This window comes from Conger conger, chromosome 14 (genome assembly GCF_963514075.1).
Source record: "Conger conger chromosome 14, fConCon1.1, whole genome shotgun sequence".
NCBI classification, from domain to species: domain Eukaryota; kingdom Metazoa; phylum Chordata; class Actinopteri; order Anguilliformes; family Congridae; genus Conger; species Conger conger.
This window is the reverse complement of record NC_083773.1, coordinates 34,645,136-34,667,847: the sequence shown is the minus strand read 5'-3', so window position 1 is coordinate 34,667,847 and position 22,712 is coordinate 34,645,136. Positions and strand designations below refer to the sequence as shown.

The 22,712-nt window shown below is 47.3% G+C and overlaps 1 protein-coding gene across 1 annotated transcript; it reads right to left on the bottom strand.

The window, feature by feature from the left end:
• Window positions 1–2,089: 2,089 nt before the first annotated feature.
• Window positions 2,090–21,538, bottom strand: LOC133110338 (ubiquinol-cytochrome-c reductase complex assembly factor 1). Its single transcript, XM_061220355.1, has 9 exons — window positions 21,308–21,538; window positions 20,456–20,551; window positions 19,544–19,651; window positions 18,709–18,781; window positions 17,399–17,456; window positions 15,113–15,221; window positions 8,303–8,380; window positions 7,425–7,538; window positions 2,090–2,701 (listed from the first exon to the last, which is right to left on the bottom strand). The coding sequence occupies exons 1-9, from the start codon at window positions 21,380–21,382 to the stop codon at window positions 2,567–2,569; spliced, it is 846 nt and encodes a 281-aa protein (XP_061076339.1). The 5' UTR covers window positions 21,383–21,538; the 3' UTR covers window positions 2,090–2,566.
• Between the last annotated feature and the right edge of the window lie 1,174 nt (window positions 21,539–22,712).

The following is a 22,712-nucleotide window of genomic DNA, read 5'->3' as shown; positions in this document are numbered from 1 at the left end:
GACATTTCCAATCCGAGGGTGTTTGCAGTTCTTATGGGTCCACATCGAATTTCGGAATTTAGAGCTCATTATGGTGCCTGACCTGAGTTTTAACTGCTCACCCCAAGAATCCCTGAAGAGGGCGTTTCTGTCGAGATTGAGGTTGTGGCCTTAATGCACAACAAATTCAAAGTTAAAGGTGAATCCATGATTGCACATTCCAAATGGGCTTCTCCAGGAGACAGGATGGGCTGTCGAAATAGACCGATGCGTTGAAGTGGATGAGCATTAATAAAGATCTTCATCTTCATATCCTCTTTATCAGCAGAAATCTCAAAAGTGGTACTGGGTAACTGGGTGTATCTCTGAGAGCATCACGGCAGTGGCATGGAGACTCGTCTTGTACAACACCCACAGACTCAACCCAGGTCTTAGTCCCAGGGCTGATAATCTCCCGCCTGGACTACTGCAACCTGCTGGCCTACCTGTCGCCACCATCAGACCTCTGCAGCTCATCCTGAATGCTGCTGCTCCTCTGATCTACAACCTCCCCTTCCCATCTCCCCCAACTGGATACCTACAGCGCAGTCCGTAAGTACTTGGACAGTGACATAACATTTGTTGTTTTGGCTGAGTACACCAGGACTGGTTTGGATTTGTAACAAAACAATGAATATGAGGTTACAGTTGAGACCGCTGGCTTTAATTTGAGGGCATTTACATCCATGTTGGGAGATCCGTGTAAGAATGACAACCCCTTTTCTACATAGTCCACCTAATTTTATGGGGATATTTCCTCCTTATAGATGTACAGTAGCTGTAAGAAGATCATCTATCCAATCATATGCTCTCATTACAATGCCAGTTGTTGTTCGGTTAATATGAATAAATATTAGTGATTATAAATGGCCCAGTGTCATCATGGTGATACTGATGTTCTTGTATTGTTGTTCTATATACTGATGTTCATCGTCCTGGTGAAGAGACTCTCCCAAATGATTTCAATGTAATATAACATTGCGTTCAGACCGCAGGTTCCCTCTCCTTTCCGTCGCGTCGTGTTGAAGCACGCTCCACTGCTATGCGCACTGCGTGAGGCAAATTAATACATCTCTTCAAAGTGACAGATCACGTTTCTGCCCCGTTAGCCTCCGGGTTAATTTCTACTCCTCGTCACTGAAGTGAAAGCCTTCAAAGATTTCAAAGGCCCAGGCTAAGAGGGGTGCGTTGGAGGTCGCAAAACTGTAAGAATCAAAGAGAGGCGCGTGCATACGCACCGCTGTGCTGACAAGCGTGTGCATTCCTTTGTTGAAGAATGTTTATCTACTTGTCAAGCCGTTGCGACAATGACAACTGCTGTATATCAGATCTACGGTCAGCTAGTCGCGGCACAGATCAAAGCGGCATTTCCGCTTTTCACCTATGCATTAGGAGTGGCTGGCACGCCCGTGACCAGGTGAGTGTGCATCGTACCGTGCCCTAGTGATAGGACGGTCACAGAGGTCAGCAAACGCCAGCCAATCCATCAGGAGCTTCGGTTCTTCTCACGTGGCTGAATCACGCACACAGTTTCTTCCCTGGAAGTTGATTGCAAAACCTGCGTTTACAGGGAACCATATCTGACACCTGACTTGTAAAGTGACCCAATAGGATGAAAATAAACTGGATAAGTGACATTTTCAATAATAAAAATAAAATCTACAGGGCAAAGCCAAGAAGCCATTTCCTGCATTTCAGTGACGCAGAATGAAGGCTCCTTACCATGATGTCTGTCATGAGGACTGGCGCCCCCTGGTGGGATGATGTTGCACCACAGCCTCCCTTTGCCTGCTCCGAGCTCGAGGAAATCCAATATGGATGACCCTTTCATGGCCTGGCTGCACGTCTGCAACCCCACACCGACCGTTCTCATGGAGACCAACATTCACTGCCACAACCACAGAGGTAGCCGGGCAACAGAGACACCCTGCCCTCTGCTTCCAGTCATGTGGCATTCGATTATTGTGTACCTACAATGAGCCAAATATGCAACAGGTACCTACAGAGTTTCACTGGAAATTCAACAGCAAAGCTAGATGTGTTCCTTGGAAGTAAGGGAGGCGGATATTCCTTTTGGAAACATGACTGGCTCACACCCAGAAAACATTTTATTTCATTTAAAAGGAAAGCCCCATTCAATACAGAACGATGGTCCTCGAGGCCAAACATTTCCCATAATTTTCCGAGAGCACAAAAAACAAGGAACCGTTGCACAGAACAAAGACGACAGAGGGTGTGTACAAAACGGGCTGTGTGAACGTCCATAAATATCGTGGCACCTGCAAAGCAGAAAAAACATAAATACCGAAAGTCCTTTCTGAGTGCTCAAACAGGAAAAGTGCAAAATCCCAAAAATGTTATCTTCTTGCTCTCAAGAGATGAGGGGAAATGAGGCCGACGGTTTTCCCTGCCAGTCGCGCGAGTGATGAGGAGGGGGGGCAGGGTGAGGGAGGGGGGGTGGGGGGGGAGAGAGAGAGGGGAGATCAGGAGGGGAACAGGTCCTGATGTCTACCCTGTTCACAGAATGTCCAACACAGCGGCGAGAGTCTCAGAGCCCCGTGTCGTTATAAGTGGGAGTGGGGACCTTCAGGATGCTCTGGGCATTTTCTTCCAGCAGGGGGCGCCACTTCACCTCTCCGGTGAGCAGCAGGTCGTCCCCATCCAGAGCGTCGATGAACTGCATCTGTGAGGGGGGGACAGCGACACGGAACAGCATGAGCCCAGAGCTGGCCCTTCTGATTGGTTAACTGGTTATCACATGATTTACAGTGGCTGAAGGACTTCCTAATGACGTTAGCAGGGTAATGTTTTACATAAAAATGGCTTTGAGTTTTAGCTGGGTTATCAGGGTCATAGCTGCTTTTCAGCATTGGTCGATGGACTGGGATTATGCCGATGTGATGGGCTCATATAATGACACGATATGCAGGTGCCAGAGGCGATGCAGGGTGCACTGCTGACGCTGTAACTTAAGTGAGATTATTTAGCTCCAGAATTTCCATATACTGAATTGAGATGACCTTCATAAAGAGTAGTACAGAGGAGGATCGGACGTCTTGAGATTTTCTAGGAATTGTTTTCAACTGCATCAGGTTTGAATTTCTCATGTTGCCTGTGAATATTATTATTATCATTAATACATTTGATTAATAAAATGTATTTTTCTGTGCTCAAACCGAAATAAAAAAAACAAATATGAATACTGATCAAAACGCATCAGCGTTTCTTGACTTCCGCCTGCTCAAAACCGAACAAGGCACAGCAGGGTGCAGTTCCAGAATCGGTCACTAGATGGCGGTGCACACAGCCCCAGAGACCCCGGTAAAGGTGGTGTCACTCTCCCCGTGAGGATTAAATTGCTCACAACAGATTTCACCGGTGCAGAGTGAGGCCTGAAGTCTTAATTAAAGAAGCTGGCTGAGCTCATGGAAGGAGTATTCGGTGAAAGTAATTAGCGTGAGTAATGGTGAGCGCGGGTGCCAGTCCAGAGGCCACTGTACGTGATTTCATCCCAGGGCCCGGGCGGCCATTTCCTCCTCTGTAGTCTGTCATCAGGCGCGGCCGCGTTTTATGTGCTGCACCTGTGATGAAAAGGCTTCAGCCGTGATTAAGCGCTCGTTTTCTTTACTGCCCTTTCCCCCCTCTGTCCCTCTTCCTCCGAGCCCCTTGCCCTCTGAAGCCCCGCAAAGTGCAGAAACACAGCCCTTTGTTTATTTGTTTTCCCAGGGAGAAACACCAGGTCTATTAAACGCTAGGGTCCGCTCATAACGGTCAGCACAGCTGGGATGTTGATTAATTGGGGTGGGGGGCATCCCGGCTCAACCAGAGTTTGGCAGGAATGGCCGCACGGGCGGATTAATCCCGTATTGTGATTCAAGATGTGGCTGGAACGTGCAACCGCGGAAGGACCGCGTTCTTCAGACATTGACCGCGTTAGTTTGGAGTGTTCAAAATCGCAACTGTGGCAGGGATACGCCTTCATGACCACGGTTGGAACGCATTAGCACCCACGGCTACAGCGGAGAGCCGTGTTGGCTTGGAGCGACAGAGCGCATGGCTAAGGAATCTGGGGCGATGTTCGGCACGGGCTGCGTCGGCTACAGGTGCTTCTGCAAGTGCTGCCATTTCCCATCACTGGCCAACATAAAAAACACAGAGGAGGCATCTGGGAGCTGCAGTGATGAGGGAGGAGAGAGAAGAGGAGAGAAGGGGAGAGGAGAGGTAAAGAGAAGAGGAGAGGAGAGGAAAAGAGAGGAAAAGAGGAGAGAAGAGGAAAAGAGGAAAGGAAAAGGAGAGGAGAAGAGAGGAAAAGAAGAGAGTAAAAGAGAGGAGAGGAGAAGAGAGGAAAAGAGGAAAGGAGAAGAGAGGAGAGGAGAAGAGAAGAGAGGAGAAGAGGGCGCGGCTGCTCTCCTGTTACCCGTGGCCCCTCGGGGGTCGGCTGTGCCAGGCACTAAGCCGCCACAAAAACACTAGAGAGGCCGGCCGTGGGAGTCTCTGACACAGGCCATGGAAAATGACAGAGAGCCTGCGATCGGAGTGAGGAGGGCGGGGTCACACGTGGGCTGTATTACACATATTACACAATTCAGAACATGTGTAGTTCAGTCCTCTCACTGAGACATTTACAGCTGCAAAAACACATTCCAGTAATAACTGACTTTTACAAGCAGATAGGCAGAGTAGTCTCTCACCAGGGAGATGATTCTGAATTAGCTTGTTGTTACAGTTCAAAACATGAAAAACAGAGTTAAAAAAAGGAAGAAGCCTATATTACACTACATCAAAGACGAGTATAATACGGCACAGAACTGCACACATATCTGATAGTAGCGATGGGAACCAGCGCTGTCGGTCCAGGTTTTGTTTTTATAACAAGGGTAATAATGTATCCTCGGCTGCTAGCAAAGCTAACCGATAAGGACGCATCAATACCGCTGGTGCAGCTTCCAGCCTGACGAGTCTGGAAATGAGCAGGCCGTCACAGACACAGAGAAACTGCCCCTGCCGCCTGCAGTAAGAGCCTTCACTCTATTACATGAAGCTCCCTACGACAGCATCCCCGCTAACCGCCGGCCATAGACGCACATTACAGGCTGAGTAAACGGCCTGTTAGCCTGTAACCCGCTCAAAACTGTCGTTTCCCACTCGATAGAGGACTACGTAGGGACACGGTAAAATCAGACTGTTTGTCAATCGTGTAAAAATCAATCCAATTTAGGCTACTGTGTTTGGCAAGGTTGACGCGGGTAAATTACTGGTTATAGGAACACTATACTATACTGTACACTGCATGAGCCCAATAATGTGGGGAAGTCCGCTTACGAGTGGTTTTGTAAGGTGCACTTGAAACGGGACGGGGGATGGGAACGTGATTCCGTTTCTAAAATGCGACTACTGGGGAGAGGTTGCTCCTCACAGCTTTGGTACTTTCGGAATACTTCTGTACAGGTACGTTCTTTGGTAACGTTTCGAGAAATAGCTTTCGAGTAGTTAGTAGCAAGCATTCAGCTGACTCACTGCGCTATGCTACTCCACTGGCATGGAGTAAATGCTTTTCAGGTTCGATGTGGAGGAGTCACTGCCATTTCTCTCCGTCACGGCAAATGGCTAATTTCTCAGCTTCCAGCACGTCATTCTCAAGGCTCCAGGCCTGGTGGACGGTACTCTCCATCGTCTGAACAACATTTAATCAATGTGGTTGTCCCTACCGTGTCCTTCCCAATCATTCATTTGACCCCATGTAATGGGAGATCTTTAGTACTGGCCTAGAACTTAAGAACTCATTTTTTAACTCAGAGCCTTGTGCAATGAAAATATTTTGTCAGTTATAATCTTTTACATAAAGAGCCAAAGTAAAGAAAAATTATGACATTAAGCCCATTTTATTCATTTGAGATGAACTTTTTTTAAATCCTGAAAGTAACAAAGAGCTTTCTTTGGTCATTTGGAGACCGTCTACTGTGTAATTAGTATGGCATATACATTTTAACCAATAAGCAGTTACAATGCGACCGCCAATTGGGCCGCCAATGTTGAAGTGAATATTCATGCAGAAAGTACATGCAGTATCACACCTCCAAGTGCTTACAAATGATAAACTTTCATAAAAAGGACATTTTATGATTCTCATTTGCCAAAAAAGTGGTGGCACAGTGTATGTCGTGCGGACAACGGTGAAAGCCAAAAATGTGTACGTGTTAATGTAACTGTTGCTGTTCACAATACACGGTTGCCAGTGCTGGATTGCCAATTGTCATTCATGCAACTGAATTAGTTTAGTTTGTGTGGGTGACCAGTGTTTCTGATCAAGAGTGGTAATGGCATAAAAAAAGGCTTATAAAAAATGTTCTGTGTTTAGATTAAATAAGAATTATGATCAACACATTCTGATAATGATAGATGCCTATATTTGAGCACCTGGACTAACGCATATGGGCTTGATTGTATTGTTAAATGTCTACATGAGAAGGATATTGTATACAATTTTGATGTTTCGGTTTATTTTACCTATTCAGTGAGACACTACTACCATTTGGGAACTGTACATGGAAAAACAAACGAAAACAAAATTATTTTTAGTTTTGTTTAAAATGAAAATGTGTCCAGGTTATCAGTTATATAAATATATCAGATGAATTTGCCTCCCACCGCAATGCTAGCTAAAATGTGGGGTGGCAGCTAAAATTACATAATGGACACATCTTCGGGCAGCATTTTAGCCATCCTCTCACTATCACTTTCCTCTAGACCACTAGTGAGTGTATATACATAACGTAATGTACTCTTACGGGGACAGAATGACATCGTTTTTAACTGACATTCTTTGCCAGTTTATTTATTTGAAAAAAAGTATGCATGCACCTTTAACTTGAACGCTACATTCCAACTGTAATAAAAAATATGATTCCACAAGATTGTGTTAATGGCTGTAATAGTTTCATCATAACTGAAGGAGGACTGAAGGGCTTCTATGAGAGAAAAAGTGGGAGACCACTAAAAGCAGATTCATTATCTACATTGAAATACCCAATTAATTTTTCTTTTGGTCGATAAAAAAACCAATTAGACCCAGTGGCGGAATGGACACCTCGGGTCAGAATCACACCATCTTCAGGGGCTATCAGTTCATCTCTTGCATCAGTTGGCCTTAAGACAAGAGAATCAGAACTGACAATTAAAGCGTTCATTCTGAAGTCAACTGAGGGGAAACCGTTGCTGTGAGGATATTCAAAAGAAGAAATTTGAGCAGGGAAAGTTAACGGTCGGTAACCAGACGGGGTATCGTAGGTAACATGACTCGGTCACAGATTCTGGATGTATTCCGGAAGTGTATTTTTGGGATTCTGTGTGTCTGTGTGTCTGTGTGTACGAGTGAGCACGTGCCCAGGCCTCTCACGACCCCTCACCTGTTTTCGGATATACTCCACCAACAGCTCCAGCTGTCTGGGGTCCTCACACTGCCGGTTAAACAGGTTCCTCCACAGCGCCGCTGCCAACACGCAATCATCAGACAGGACTCCCTGCAGAGAAAACACCAGCCCTTATGACCCACACAACACTACAACACCAGCCCTTATGACCCACACAACACTACAACACCAGCCCGTATGACCCACACAACACTACAACACCAGCCCTTATGACCCACACAACACTACAACACCAGCCCTTATGACCCACACAACACAACACTACAACACCAGCCAGTATGACCCACACAACACTACAACACCAGCCCGTATGACCCACACAACACAACACTACAACACCAGCCCGTATGACCCACACAACACTACAACACCAGCCCGTATGACCCACACAACACTACACTACAACACCAGCCCGTATGACCCACACATTACTACAACACCAGCCCGTATGACCCACACAACACTACAACACCAGCCCCACAGCACAACACTACAACACCAGTCCGTATGATCAACACAACACTACAACACCAGCCCGTATGATCAACACTACTATACCAGACAGTACGACAAACACAGCACCACTTTCCACAGCTGCCACACACACACACACACACACACACACACACACACACACACACACACACACACACACACACACACACACACACACACACACACACACACACACACACACACACACACACAGCGCTCAGCAGCTGTGGCCCTGCCAGTTCACGCTCGACAGCTCCAGTTTTTCTCCAGTCACACATGTCCAGCGGGGTGACTGCAGAGAGGAGTGTTTGTGACGCCGCACAGCCGGGGCGGCGGAGAGCCCGCACCGCTCTGCTTACCTCATCGTATCCAAAAATAGCAGCGTAGAAAGTCTCCGTCATGGACCTCATGCTCTCCTTGCGCTGGACGGCATCGATCTGCGTCAGAGGAAACAGGCGGTGAGGCCCAGCTACGCTGCCCCGTCCGGGGGTTGGTTACCACACTATTTTGGATAAACACACCAGGGCTCCTGGCTTTCTTACATGTGACCACATTTTCCACGTCAAGCCCAGGGACTTTTCCCCCCCGCTGTAAAACAAATTGTTTTCTCCAGGCCGATTTTTTTTGCATAATGTCCCCTAAGCAGTGCTGCACACAGATGTCTTGCCTACAGAAACTTGCACCGGTCCATTAGCCAGGGTGAACACTAACATCCACCATTAAACCTACACAAGCAGGAGTTTGAGCGGCAGAAAAGGTTTGTGCTCAGATGTACAGGGGAGCCAACTAAGAAGCCAGCAGCTAATTCGATGTGTTTTTAGAACCAGGCCAAAATGGCAATAATTTGTGTACGTTTCCATCACTGATTCCATTACAGCACCACATCTTGGCCGTGGAATAGTCAGAGCAGTTGACTTCCATTAAAACACCCGTCCACGAAACGTCCGCATATCCAGTGTCCTGTCCATTTTCATAAATCTGTGGTGTGATTGCCGTCGTTAAGGCCTTAAGGAGACGGAAACCAGGGTAGTCAAGTAACACATGAGAGGATGACACCGTACAAACACAGGAAAGCCGGTCTCCTGCTTTGTACAGACAAAAGTAGATGAAGCAAGACAAATGACTGGTGTTACTGCTTGACCCCCCCCTTGCAATACCCCTGCATGGCCAGCAGAGGGAGCAGGCTGACAGCCCGCAGGTCGGTGAATCCGGATGGAAAGTGAAGGCTCATGGGAATTAAGTGAAAGTTCCAATCACAGAGAAACGGCAGAAATCTTCACCCCCACTGGAAACTGCGGGCAACACCTCAGGTCAGGTGGTGTGGAAAAGACACCTCCGAGCCTGTTCTGATTAGCGATTAGGACCTTAGGTTACATACATTAAAACTATTAGCGGTTCTGTACGACGTGACATAAGGGGGTAAAATACCTCCCCGATGACAACCGTGCGCATCAGCGTTTTTCTCCCCTCGACTCCGGCCAAACGCGATGTTCATGGCACCTCCGCTCGTGTAAGAGGGTCGGTAAACACGACTACACTTAAAACGCCTCGTCCAAAACGGCCCAACACAAGTGAGTGGTGCAGGGCTGAGCCCCCCCCCCCCCAGTCTTCCTGATTAATTTTCATAATTATCTTGTTTACTCAAAATCAGTTAAGGCCTTTCGCGCGCGGCAGCGGTGGACGTGGCGAAAGGCACCTGTGGGTAATTACGCACATGTGGCAGCGTTTAGCCCCAGAGGTGGGGTCCGACACAGCTCCATCTCGTCCGATATTTAATACGTCCCAGCAATCACACGCAGGCCCGGTGTCGCCCTTTCGCTTGAAATTAGTGTCATATCTCACTTTATGTTACTGTGCTAACAGCCCCCCCCTCCGCTCTGCTCCGGAGCCTGCTTAGCGGCCTCTCCGTGTAGCCTCACTCCACACATGGGAAAACCTGGCAGCCGCTCCAACGCCCGGCCAGCGACAAGTGTTTTCTTTCTTTCCGCGCAATTAGCGCGAAACGCCCAAACCGGGGCGCCTCCCGCCTCCCCCGCGGCTCACTTATTCCTCCCAAAACTGCCTTCTTTTTTTTTTTTTACAATTCTTAATCAAACGAAAATGCTTAAGGTGGTTAACGCCTGGTTAAAAAATAACCATTTTAACTCTGCACTGGACAGAGGTCGAAATGTGTTCCTACCCAGAATCCCCAGGGGACATAACTGTGAGAGGTCAAAGTCTTGGTGGCTGTGCAGGTTCACCCGCCCTTTAAACTACGTACATTGCTGCCACAGGCAAGAGAAGAGTCTCAAAGTTAAGCCCTTATCCATCCATTATCTAACCCGCTTATTCCAGGGCAGGGTCGCAGGGGGGGGGCTGGAGCCTATCCTATCCTATTGCTTTGGGCAAGAGGCAGGAATACACCCTGGACAGGTCACCAATCCATCAGATGAGTCCTTATCTGGAAAGAATAACTTACAGGAGGTGCACGGTTCTCCTCTACGCACCTTGAACAGAAGTGTATTAATACGAGAATATTAATTATAAAAATGCACCGATGTGAAGCAGGCCTTGCTAACCCGATGGGAATTAACCTCTCGCTGGTTGGTTCCCCTTTCACAAAAGAGATGGGAATACCAGTCTCTCTGTACATTTAATATCTGCAGCTTCCTGTACACAAGTCTGGGATTAAAAACAAATTACTGCCACATCTCCATATGGTATGCAGTGTTAAAAAAACCCAAAAAAAACACTCCAAACTCCAAAAACGGGGGTATAGCAATGTTATTATGAAAACATGAACCGCCACGGACACTCCATAGCGATACAGCGGAGAATAAAGGATCAGTATGGTTCAATGGTTGCCTCACTGAAGCCAGTGTATTCAGTGGGAAATGTATGCAAATTACTATTTGTGCACTTAGGTAAAATGGTTACTGAATTCATACAGTTTAAATGCTTAACGGTTGCAACCTGAAACAATAAAAATATAACTTCCAACCATAACTAGAAATGCGAGCGCATCTACTCCTCTTTCGTATTGGGATTTTGAAGTAGTTTTGCAATTTAAAGTTCAAACTTTGTTTCGCCATCATCAATGTAAAAAAAACGGTGAATATTAGCCGGCTGACAGTGACGACATCTCTCCACACCACTCCATCACGCTATCCATAGCCTCTCTCACCGGAGTCAGTCGGTTGGCTGCACTGGCTGGCTGAGGAAGAACAGGAGGTCAGAAGCGGCAGTGCAGCACAGACCCTGAATGTTGTTATTGCTCCGGCAGCGGTAAGGTTACAGGAATAACACCGGCGTGGGCCGGAGTGGGGGGGCGGAGCGGGCGACTGTGCGGAGCATCGAGGCCGTGTGCAGTGAGCGTGACCGATGTGTGTGTGCGTGACCGATGTGCGTGTGCGTGACCGATGTGTGTGTGCGTGACCGATGTGTGTGTGCGTGTGCGTGTGCGTGACCGATGTGCGTGTGCAGCGAGCGTGACCGATGTGCGTGTGCGTGTCCGATGTGCGTGAGCGTGACCGATGTGCGTGTGCGTGACCGATGTGCGTGTGCGTGACCGATGTGCGTGTGCGTGTGCGTGACCGATGTGCGTGTGCAGCGAGCGTGACCGATGTGCGTGTGCGTGTGCGTGACCGATGTGCGTGAGCGTGACCGATGTGCGTGTGCGTGACCGATGTGCGTGTGCGTGACCGATGTGCGTGTGCGTGACCGATGTGCGTGTGCGTGACCGATGTGTGTGTGCGTGTGCGTGACCGATGTGCCTGTGCGTGTGCGTGACCGGGCCCAGCTGAGTCGTGTTGCGGTCCTACATAAACAGGGCTGCACGGCCTCTGGCGTTAACAGAGCTCCTTTATAACATTCCTCTATCTCTCCTGCCCCTGTGACCTCTGTATGCAATCTGCAGAAGCACACCACTAACAGGCCACAGCTTACCACACCGTTAATGTACCAGACTACACCACACCTGCGCCATACCACACCTCTAACACGGCACTAACAGGCCACAGCTTACCACACCATTAATGTAACCTACTACAGCACACCGTACCACAACTCCACCACAACATTACCTGACCACTACAACACTGCACCACAATGCTACCACTCCAAGGCACCCCCTCCACCCATTGCACACCAGCGCATAGGCAGGCCCTGCAGTAGCCCGTTTAAGAGGGGTACGTGGGGTGGCATGACAGGGCTGTAAAGTGTGTGTGTGTGTGTGTGTGTGTGTGTGTGTGTGTGAGAGAGAGTGTGTGTGTGTGTGTGTGTGGAAGGAGGGGGGCCAGCATCCAGGCTGCAAGGAGGCCCATCAGCTCCCCCAGTGTGAGATTGCATCAGCTCATTATTAGCAAACAGAGTCTAACCGTTTTCCCCAAACCGAGGCGGCTGATGGTTTAAAGAGAGCAATAAAATCCGCACTGTGTGCCTTCCACCTGAGGATTAGCCTGCAGTTCCTTGGCAGGGCTCCACACTCCTCAACTCCACTAAATAACATCGATAATGACATAAATATTTATACATTAGCATAAACATGAATACGGTCCCAATGACAGCATTAATAAAAATCAGGCAGAAAATGTAATTCTGATTTAAAGTCCCCCAGAGAGAAGCGTTACACCATGGAAAAGCCACTGGACGGTGGCACGAGAACGCCGGTGATTTCACTCTCCACCTTCTCTCATTCGTGCTTTGTAACTTGCACATTTCCCCATTTTCATGCTTTCAGTATCGTTACACAAAAAGCACATTTTATTATTTTACAGGAGAGAAGTCTGCCTTGTGTATTTTTCGATTTCATTCAGATGAGGAAAGCAGATGAAGATGGGGTTGCAGCACACAGAGCAGAGTGCAGTAGGCATCACTCACAGAGCTGTGTGCAGTAGGCATCACTCACAGAGAGCAGAGTGCAGTAGGCATCACTCAGAGAGCAGAGTGCAGTAGGCATCACTCACAGAGAGCAGAGTGCAGTAGGCATCACTCACAGAGAGCAGAGTGCAGTAGGTATCACTCACAGAGAGCAGAGTGCAGTACGCATCACTCACAGAGAGCAGAGTGCAGTACGCATCACTCACAGAGAGCAGAGTGCAGTACGCATCACTCACAGAGAGCAGAGTGCAGTACGCATCACTCACAGAGAGCAGAGTGCAGTAGGTATCACTCACAGAGCAGAGTGCAGTAGGCATCACTCACAGAGAGCAGTGTGCAGTAGGCATCACTCACAGGGAGCAGAGTGCAGTATGCATCACTCAGAGAGCAGAGTGCAGTAGGCATCACTCAGAGAGCAGTGTGCAGTACGCATCACTCACAGAGAGCAGAGTGCAGTACGCATCACTCAGAGAGCAGAGTGCAGTAGGCATCACTCACAGAGAGCAGAGTGCAGTAGGCATCACTCACAGAGAGCAGAGTGCAGTAGGCATCACTCACAGAGAGCAGAGTGCAGTAGGCATCACTCACAGGGAGCAGTGTGCAGTAGGCATCACTCACAGGGAGCAGTGTGCAGTAGGCATCACTCACAGAGAGAGCAGTGCTACTTGCAAATAGCAAGACCATTTACATTGGAACCAATCAGTGGTGCATCTGCTCATTGGGCTGCCAATCAGAAGTGAGCTTGAATTAAATCCATTTCACATATGAAATTTTGTGGTGGTAAATTAAATTGTATTATTTTCCTGTTTAAATACATCATTATCTTGTAGGTTAAAGGCGATTTTAAATGTTAGGACCAAAAGCAAACATGTTCTGCTCAAGGATGGGAACAAATTCCTGAGATCTTCTACACAGATCTGGCCGGGTCACGGAGTGCAGCTGAAATGAGTCTCCCCTGAAAGCGCCCTCCCCTGAACACGCCCTCCACTGAACGCGCCCTCCCCTGAATGCGCCCTCCCCTGAACGCGCCCTCCCCTGAACACGCCCTCCACTGAACGCGCCCTCCCCTGAATGCGCCCTCCCCTGAATGCGCCCTCCCCTGAACGCGCCTCCCCTGAACGAGCCTCCCCTGAACGCGCCCTCCCCTGAACGCACCTCCCCTGAACGCGCCCTCCCCTGAACGCACCTCCCCTGAACGCGCCCTCCCCTGAACGCGCCCTCCCCTGAACGCGCCCTCCCCTGAACGCACCTCCCCTGAACGCACCTCCCCTGAACGCGCCCTCCCCTGAACGCGCCCTCGCCTGAACGCGCCCTCCCCTGAACGCGCCTCCCTGAACGCGCCTTCCCCTGAACGTGCCTCCCTGAACGCGCCCTCCCCTGAACGAGCCTCAGAATGAGCGCGAGCGCGCGGCGGCTAGCCTTGGCCACCGATCCTGCGTGGGCCGTGGTTCAGGGCCGGAGCCCAGCTCTGAGTAACCCCCGAACACAGAGGAGCACATTTAGCGCCGCGTCTGGCCTGTGGCACAGCTCTCCGGGGCTGGATCTGAGCGCTACCTCCTGGCTGTCAAAGCGCACGAGAGGCGCCAGGGGAGGCAGGGAGCCAGCCGACGTGTGCAGTAGCACTAACTCAAAGCTCAGCGTCGAGAGGACGAGACACAACCATGAGGAAGACTGCCCACAGTTTACCGAAACGAGGCGAGCTAAACACAGCACAGCTGCACTCTCGTCCAGTGTAGGCCGGATGAGGGGCTAAAGATGGGGAATTATGGGGTAGAGATTTGAGGAGTGGATGTTTATGATCGATGGGGCACAGGCTGCACAAGCCTGCATTGTCTTTGTTTTGCCAGGTTTTTTTTCTCTTCATCTTTATGAGGAAATTATACTATTATTTAGAGTTTCAGAGCTTTGCTACTATATTGCCAGGTTTTACCAACAGGATTCATCCATTTTGTTATCATTCTTTTGTATGCACTTTGAATATCGACTCGCATATGTTTGTTTTGGACATTTCTGCATTGTCTTTTTTCGTTTTGTTTGTATGGGGGAAAACCATATTAAATGTACAGCCTATCTAGCTAGTGTACAGCACAAGAACGATAACAAAAAAAACAAATCAGGCGGCTCAAGGTGAGAAATAAAGAATATGAAAATAAAAAGGTGTCTAACCAATACCTTTCACAATTACTCAGATATGGTGATAATGGGAACGATGTTCACTTGTACTGTAAGTTGCTGTGGATAATATTGTTGGCTAAATGAATGGTAATAACCGCTTCAGCTGATGGAACTGCGGGTGCAGGTGTGGTACTCACCCCCATGATTTTGCTCCTCTGTTCCACATCTTCCCACATGGAGTGGACGATGTAGCGACACATATACTTCCCTTCGCGACCCTCCTGCCTCATCCTCACCAGACACATCCTGCAGTAAGAGCACATCCGTTTAACACAGTGAGCCACACACACAACCACACACAAAACCACACAACCACACACAACCACATCCTGCAGTGAGGAGCACATGCGTTTAACACAGTGAGCCAGACACACAACCACACAAACACACACACACACAACCACTCACAACCACACACAACCACACACAACCACACACAACCACACACAACCACACACAAAACCACACACAACCACATCCTGCAGTGAGGAGCACATCCGTTTAACACAGTGAGCCACACACACAACCACACACACACACACACACACAACCACATCCTACAGTGAGGAGCACATCCGTTTAACACAGTGAGCCACACACACAACCACACACAAAACCACACAACCACACACAACCACATCCTGCAGTGAGGAGCACATCCGTTTAACACAATGAGCCACACACACAACCACACACAACCACACACAACCACACACAACCACACACAACCACACACAACCACACACAACCACACACAACCACACACACAACCACACCCTGGGTCTTTACTCTTAGACATTTAGCACAGACACAACCTGAGTCACTTTTACTCTTAGCCATTTAGCACAGACACAACCTGAGTCACTTTTACTCTTAGCCATTTAGCACAGACACAACCTGAGTCACTTTTACACTTAGCCATTTAGCACAGACACAACCTCAGTCACTTTTACTCTTAGCCATTTAGCACAGACACAACCTGAGTCACTTTTACTCTTAGACATTTAGCACAGACACAACCTGAGTCACTTTTACTCTTAGACATTTAGCACAGACACAACCTGAGTCACTTTTACTCTTAGCCATTTAGCACAGACACAACCTGAGTCACTTTTACTCTTAGCCATTTAGCACAGACATAACCCGAGTCAGCTTTACTCTTAGACATTTAGCACAGGCACGTCCTCAGTCTTTACCCTAAAGCCTGATTTATACTTCTGCATCGAATCTACACAGAGGCTGTGGCATACGCCTACGGCACACCTCCCCAGAAATGTAACTATGCATCGTAGCCTACGCCGTAGGGAACGCGGCTACGCTTAGGCAACGCTGTGTAGATTCGATTCAGAAGTATATATCAGGCTTTAGCCATTTAGCAGACACAACCGGAGTCACCTTTACCCTTAGCTGTTTAGCACAGATACAACCAGAGTCTTTACCCTTAGCTATTTAGCACAGACACGACCCAAGTCACCTTTACTCATAGCAATTTAGCATAGACAAGTCCCGAGTAGAGACCTGTTATTGAGTAAAACACTCAAATTCACTCTCGATTTGAACCTGTAATCTCTAATGCTGGCAATGTCATGTGACGTCCAGGCAACAATTGCAGTTACCAAGACAACGCTCAGCTTCACAGACCTTAAAAGCCCCTAATCAGTCTGGACCTAAGAGGATGAGTTATAATACCACACTGAAATAGCCCCCTGAGCACAAAGCACCCGCATGCAAGACCAGAACACTGCACTGCGACAGAAACGCCTCCCACAGCATGCTGGGTAATACGAGGCCATATTTTAAACCCGTGTCGGCTGAGGTCAAACCGGCGGTGAATGAGGGAAGGAGGAAGAACATGGCTGCCGGCCAGGCATTCCCACTGCGCTCTACCCCACACGACATCTGCGTCGGACGTGCGGATACGTTCCCGTACGGCCTTGCCCTCAGAGCCGTAAACGCTCACCGCGGCAATGAAACCGTATCGGTTTGGGCTTTCCCATCGCATTTAAATTACGGCTTTCCCATTCCTCGCTCCCGCGCTCTGAGTGATAGGTGGCCCCTACTCAGCCCCCCTCCCCCCACCCCCCCTCCCCCCACCCCCCCCAGTCCTCACACAAGTAAGCTGGCTCCCAGTGAGAGATTTAGAAGCAAACATGGGTTGCAAGAGACAACTGTACAAATATCGTGTCAGAAGGAAAAACGGCATTATAGCCAGCTGGCTAGCCTGTTGTGATCAAAAAACTATTTTACAAACACACTTTATGCAAACACACTGAAAGAAGGAGAAAGTCACTCCTGGGCAGTCAGTTGCAGAGGTACAAGAGATAAACCCAGAATTTTCATATCGGAGCATCCCTAATGTCAACAGACCTCTTGTGGTCAGGGAGTGTTTGGCATGTCTGGGACCGCCAGTATCAGGTACTCACCACACGTGGAGCTGCGCCACCAGGAACCAGGAGTTCAGCGTGTCTGGGAGGGAACATTCTGTGGGCAAGGGACCAGCATCAAAACTAATCGAAAACATATTCATAAACCACCACACAGAACATACTCAGTGTGCATTCATAAACCACTGTACAGAACACGCAGCATGTATTCACAAACCACTACACAGAATATATGCAGCGTGTATTCATAAACCACTACGCAGAATATATGCAGTGTGTATTCATAAACCACTACACAGAACATACTCAGCGTGTATTCATAAACCCCTACACAGAATATATGCAGAGTGTATTCATAAACCACTACGCAGAACATACTCAGCGTGTATTCATAAACCACAACACAGAATATATGCAGCGTGTATTCATAAACCACTACACAGTACAGACCCAGGCATGAGAGCACATAATCCACAGACACACAGTACAGTGTCAGTCTCTATTCCTAAACCCAAAACGTTCACTCCAAGCTCTCTAGTCCAAACCACCAGAGTTTACACCTGTTTTTTCCCCCGCTAACAAAACGGCATGCCCAAGCTGTAAAGTGTCACATAAATATTTCACTACACCAGTGAAAGACCTTCCCAATAGGCGCATTTAAACATTTTTGTTTGTGTTGGTAACTTTGAGACTTGGCGATTATTTTTAACTAGAAAAACTGCACAGTGCAGCCCCTCCTGACTTTGCTAAAGATCCACCAGAGTCACGTTCGCTAATGTTCCCCTAAAATCAGGGCACAGACCCCAGATAGAAACTCCTCCCGCACCTCCTGGTCTGGGAGTCCTACCAACCCCCCCCCCCCCCCCCCCACCAGCACATCCCCCCCACCACCACCATTCCACAATCTCACAAATGGCGACAGAAAGGTTAGAGTTGCCTGTCAATGGTAGAAAAAAAGAAAAAGCTTTTTTTGTCAAAGAGCCAACGCAGGACAAAATGCCCTGCAATGTCTTTAACCAGGTCTTACTGCTGTTGGTAAACTCGAAGACAAATTTGCATGTTTATCGTTCTGGGAAAATCATAAAATGCCTCACCCTTAACGTAAAACCCATACATCAGGTATGATGGGGTTTAGTGTTACCCCAGTGCCGTCACAAATATCCCTTTGGTGTTTGGTCACCTTGGCTAGAGGCCTTGAGCAGTAAATTTTAATAGCCACTGAAAGCTTATTGGCCATCCCTGAACTAGTTACCATTTATAACATAATCAAGTCTTTGGCCAGTCAGTTTCCAAATGAACAAGGTCACATAATGCCCCAGTAAGGTTTTCCCAAGTCCGTTTAAACTTACTTTCAAAGAAGTCATCATAATTGATTCTCTCGACGCAGCATGTGTACATACGCAAGGCAGCAATCTTAATTTTCTGCAGGACAAGAAGGAAACATTTATTCAGCATTAACCAATAGATTCCTGAGTATCTTCACCATTAGCCAATAAGCTGCAATCCTGACTTTGGCTGTAGCTGAACTGGGACATAACTGAACTTTGACTAGCGTAAAGTACGTATAGTATACTTTTAAGACATTTTTTCATGCCACCGTTGTTACATTTGACCACTATGGACACACAACTCAAATTTGCACGTTATAAAAGCCGGAGTTTGGCGGGCGTAAGGAGGGAGGAATGCGAGCCCAGGGCGAGTCTCACTGAGGCCAGCCAGAGTCGGCTCGGGGTACAGCGGTCGGTCGCGTGGTGCGTACGGTCATTTCAGGGCCTTGAACAGCTCGACCTCGACCCTTCCACCCACCCTCTCCTCACAATATTACAGAGATCGAGGAGGAAGGCCAGTCAGCCGGGCCTATCAGAGACAGCAACACGTTACATGCTCTGCATTCAGCGTTCCAGGTTTCTAAAGGCAACTAATTCAAAACGACAGAGCCTTCTTTATTCAAATTGATTTTATAGGCGATCAGGTCTGTAATGGTCTATGTATCCTCCAGGGTGTAACCGCCTTCATAATGTCCCGGCCTGAACCGAAAAACGCGGTCCATTCGCCGTCCCCCTGACGGAGAGAGAGCGAGACGAATGAGCCGCAACATCAGCCGCAGCCAATCGCATTCCTCTCTCCCCTGGAGCAGCCGGAGCGCTATGAACCGCGATGGGGACACGAAGCCGAAGAGTTTACCCATTTGTTGTATTTGAGGGGTCCGGTGAAGCCCATGGCCTCGATGAGCTTGGTGAAGGCCCCCACTTCCTCCTCTGTGGCCTGTGGGGTTTCTTTAACGGAGCAGAGCTGCAGAGAGACGCCACTGTTACTCGCTTTGGCACCCGGAGAAGCAGACACGCACGCACGCACGCATGCACGCAGGGACAAAAACCGCACACGTGTACACAGACAGACAGACAGACAGACATACTTTTCAATAATCTATACTTAAAATGATAACAGTTAAAATGATAACACTGTTTATCCCACCCCTTCTGTGAACACGCTGACGTTGAAATGTCATTGGCTGTGGCAATTAGAACCAATGAGCTTGAATCCACTTTGGGCGACCATTCTGCTGCAGTGCCAAGGCTTCAACACATCAGTTTCAGGGTTTTTCAGGAACAGTGATACTGAATTGCAGAATTCTTTTTGCAGCTAGGTAATAAACAGTGTTGTTAGCACTGCATATTACCTAGTTATTAGCCTTTTTTTTCTAGTGGTGTATTTCATGCATAATATTTTCAGGTTAAAATAATGTAGAATCACAGTCACCTTTTGAATTATTCTACAGGTGTACAGTAAGATAAAAAAAAATATCCAGACAAACCTTGCAGAAATGAAAGAAAATATGTTTTTATAAGTCAGAATTACATTAAGCAAACCCATAACCAGGGACAAGTGTGCTGAAAACCCTAATCAGGGACAAGAGTGCTGAAAACCCTAATCAGGGAAAGTGTGTTGTTCAAACTGCTAGAAGTGACCACATAGATAAAAACATGAACCCTTGTAGACTAATCGGATAAGAAACTGACCAAGAAGCAGCAATAAAACAGTTTTGGCAAATAATGTTCCGCAAACCCCAAAATCTTCATTGTTCACGTGCCCTACCTTTCCGGTGCTGTGTAGTGTCCGGCACTGTGTCTGAGAGGGGCTGGAGGGGGAGATCGCTAAAGCTCGTGATGCACATGCCTCTAGTTCCACTGCCTGCACAAGAAAAAAACGTAACGGTATATGAGACCTGCAGATTACACATTTTTGTCTCAAGGCCTAGGACAATGGGTACTGCCTGAAAGAGGTCATTTTCAAAGCTTAACTGGTTAGACATTATTATCCCCTTTATTATGATCTTGGCGGGCGGGCAGGTAGTCATGATACAGTAACCTGTAGTAGCAAACGTTATCTATTTATCTGATACACACGTGTTACCACAGTTCAATATAGTTTGCATATGACTGCATGACATATTACTGTTAACTTACGACCTATACATCTAGCTTTGCACTAAAGGTAATTCGTCTAAACTAACGTTAGTCAAGTTACGTTAACTTTTCAGATAACATTTAACTACAAGGAGCAAGGGCGACAAGACCTTCTAGTCCGTTTGTTATTTGTCTTTAGCCAATTATAATGAAATATAACCTGATTAGCCAACGAGTTAATAGAAATCTCCAACTGGAGCACATATATCGCAACATATTTGATTAATTTAGCCCTATTGCTCACGATCACATTGATTGTACTTGTTCGTGTCTGGCTAGCTAGGTAGCCAGCGATACAAATATAGTGCAATTAACTAAAACACGAAATTGATAAATAAACATTTGGAACATTAACGACCACTACAAACTCTGATTGCCAATAGTTAACGTTAGCTCGTTAATAAACAGATGACAAGCTCACTTCGTACAGGCTAATTATGAGAGCAAATAACAAGTCAGCTAACGTTAGCTAGCTTATTACCTTTCCAAATGTGGCTTTGGATGCTGAGACGTTTCTAATACTTCTAATGCTGGACTGAAAAACTCGCCGATACATGATTCCCCTAACGTAAGCTACAATAAGATATTATTGCAGCCAAGACGCGGGGAACAATTTGTTTTCTCAATTATTTTCCCCTGTTTTGTAACACTTTGAAATTGTCCCTCCTCGACCAGCGCAATGTCAAAGGAATCTGTCCCACAGCTATATATGCCCGTATTGCAAACGCAGGCTTCCTCAGTAACATTCCGCTGGATGAAACAGCAGCCAACGCCGATTGTTTGGAGAGTCGCATACCATTCGTATTGATACTGTACTGTGTGGTAAAGTGGAAACAGTGTCAGTAGCAAATGTATTATTCTTTATAATAAGACGTAATCTTGTTCATTATTATTTGTTGTCTTCAGTAGGCTACAGAGTTATTAAGGAGAATTCTCAGTCATTATTTCCACATTTCAAGCATTTCACCCACAGTGAAATAGTGCTGGGCTCAATGTATTTAGAAGGTGACTCTAATATAATTTTAATACGAAGCTAGGCGATTTCTGCTAAAGGAATTGGGTCGTCTTTCCTCATCAACTTCACACCAAATCTCTACCTTCCCAAAGACAAATCAGAGGGGCCCCAATCACAACATGCTAGCCTTCTGCGTCGTAAAAATCTATTAACCAATTTGTGATAAAAATCATCGGCTTTCATCTTCCCACCTGTAGTCTTTATTTAGATAGCGCTCCCCAACAGGGTATGATAGGAATGCATTCGCGATTTTCAAGTGAAAAAAGTGAGTGAAAAAGTGAAACTTTGAGATGAAGTTGCAAGAGAAGGTTGTACAGTACAAAAAGTTGGGGGAAAAAAGCATTTCTATGAGAGTCCCATTAAGTCCATTGTAGCAAAATGGAAAAATATAGCACAACCCAGACACTCCATGCTCTGCATCCCCCCAAGCTGGAGAGAACTTGTCAGAATGAATAAGAGGCCAGCTACAATGGTGACAGCTCATTGGCTGAATTGGGAGACACTCAAAAGGTCCACAAGGTCTTCAGGACTTTGGAGTAGTAGCATCCCATCGACCTGGTAACATCATCCCTCTCAAGACTAATGGTGGCAGCATCATGGGGTTGTCTGCTATGTCTTTCAGCAGACGGGACTGGTAACCTTGTTGACATCAAGGGCGAGACTGATGGAACCACATATGACAAATGCTTCAAGATAACCAGGCCAGCCAAAGCAAAGACTTAAATCCCATTCGCCATCTGTGGTATGACCTGACCTGGTTGTCTACCTATGCTCTCAACTTTTGTATATTATAAATGCAAGTCTTCCACTTAAAAAAAAAAAAAAAAAATGCTGTTGAATAAAAACATTTATTTAACTGGGTCACTCTCAT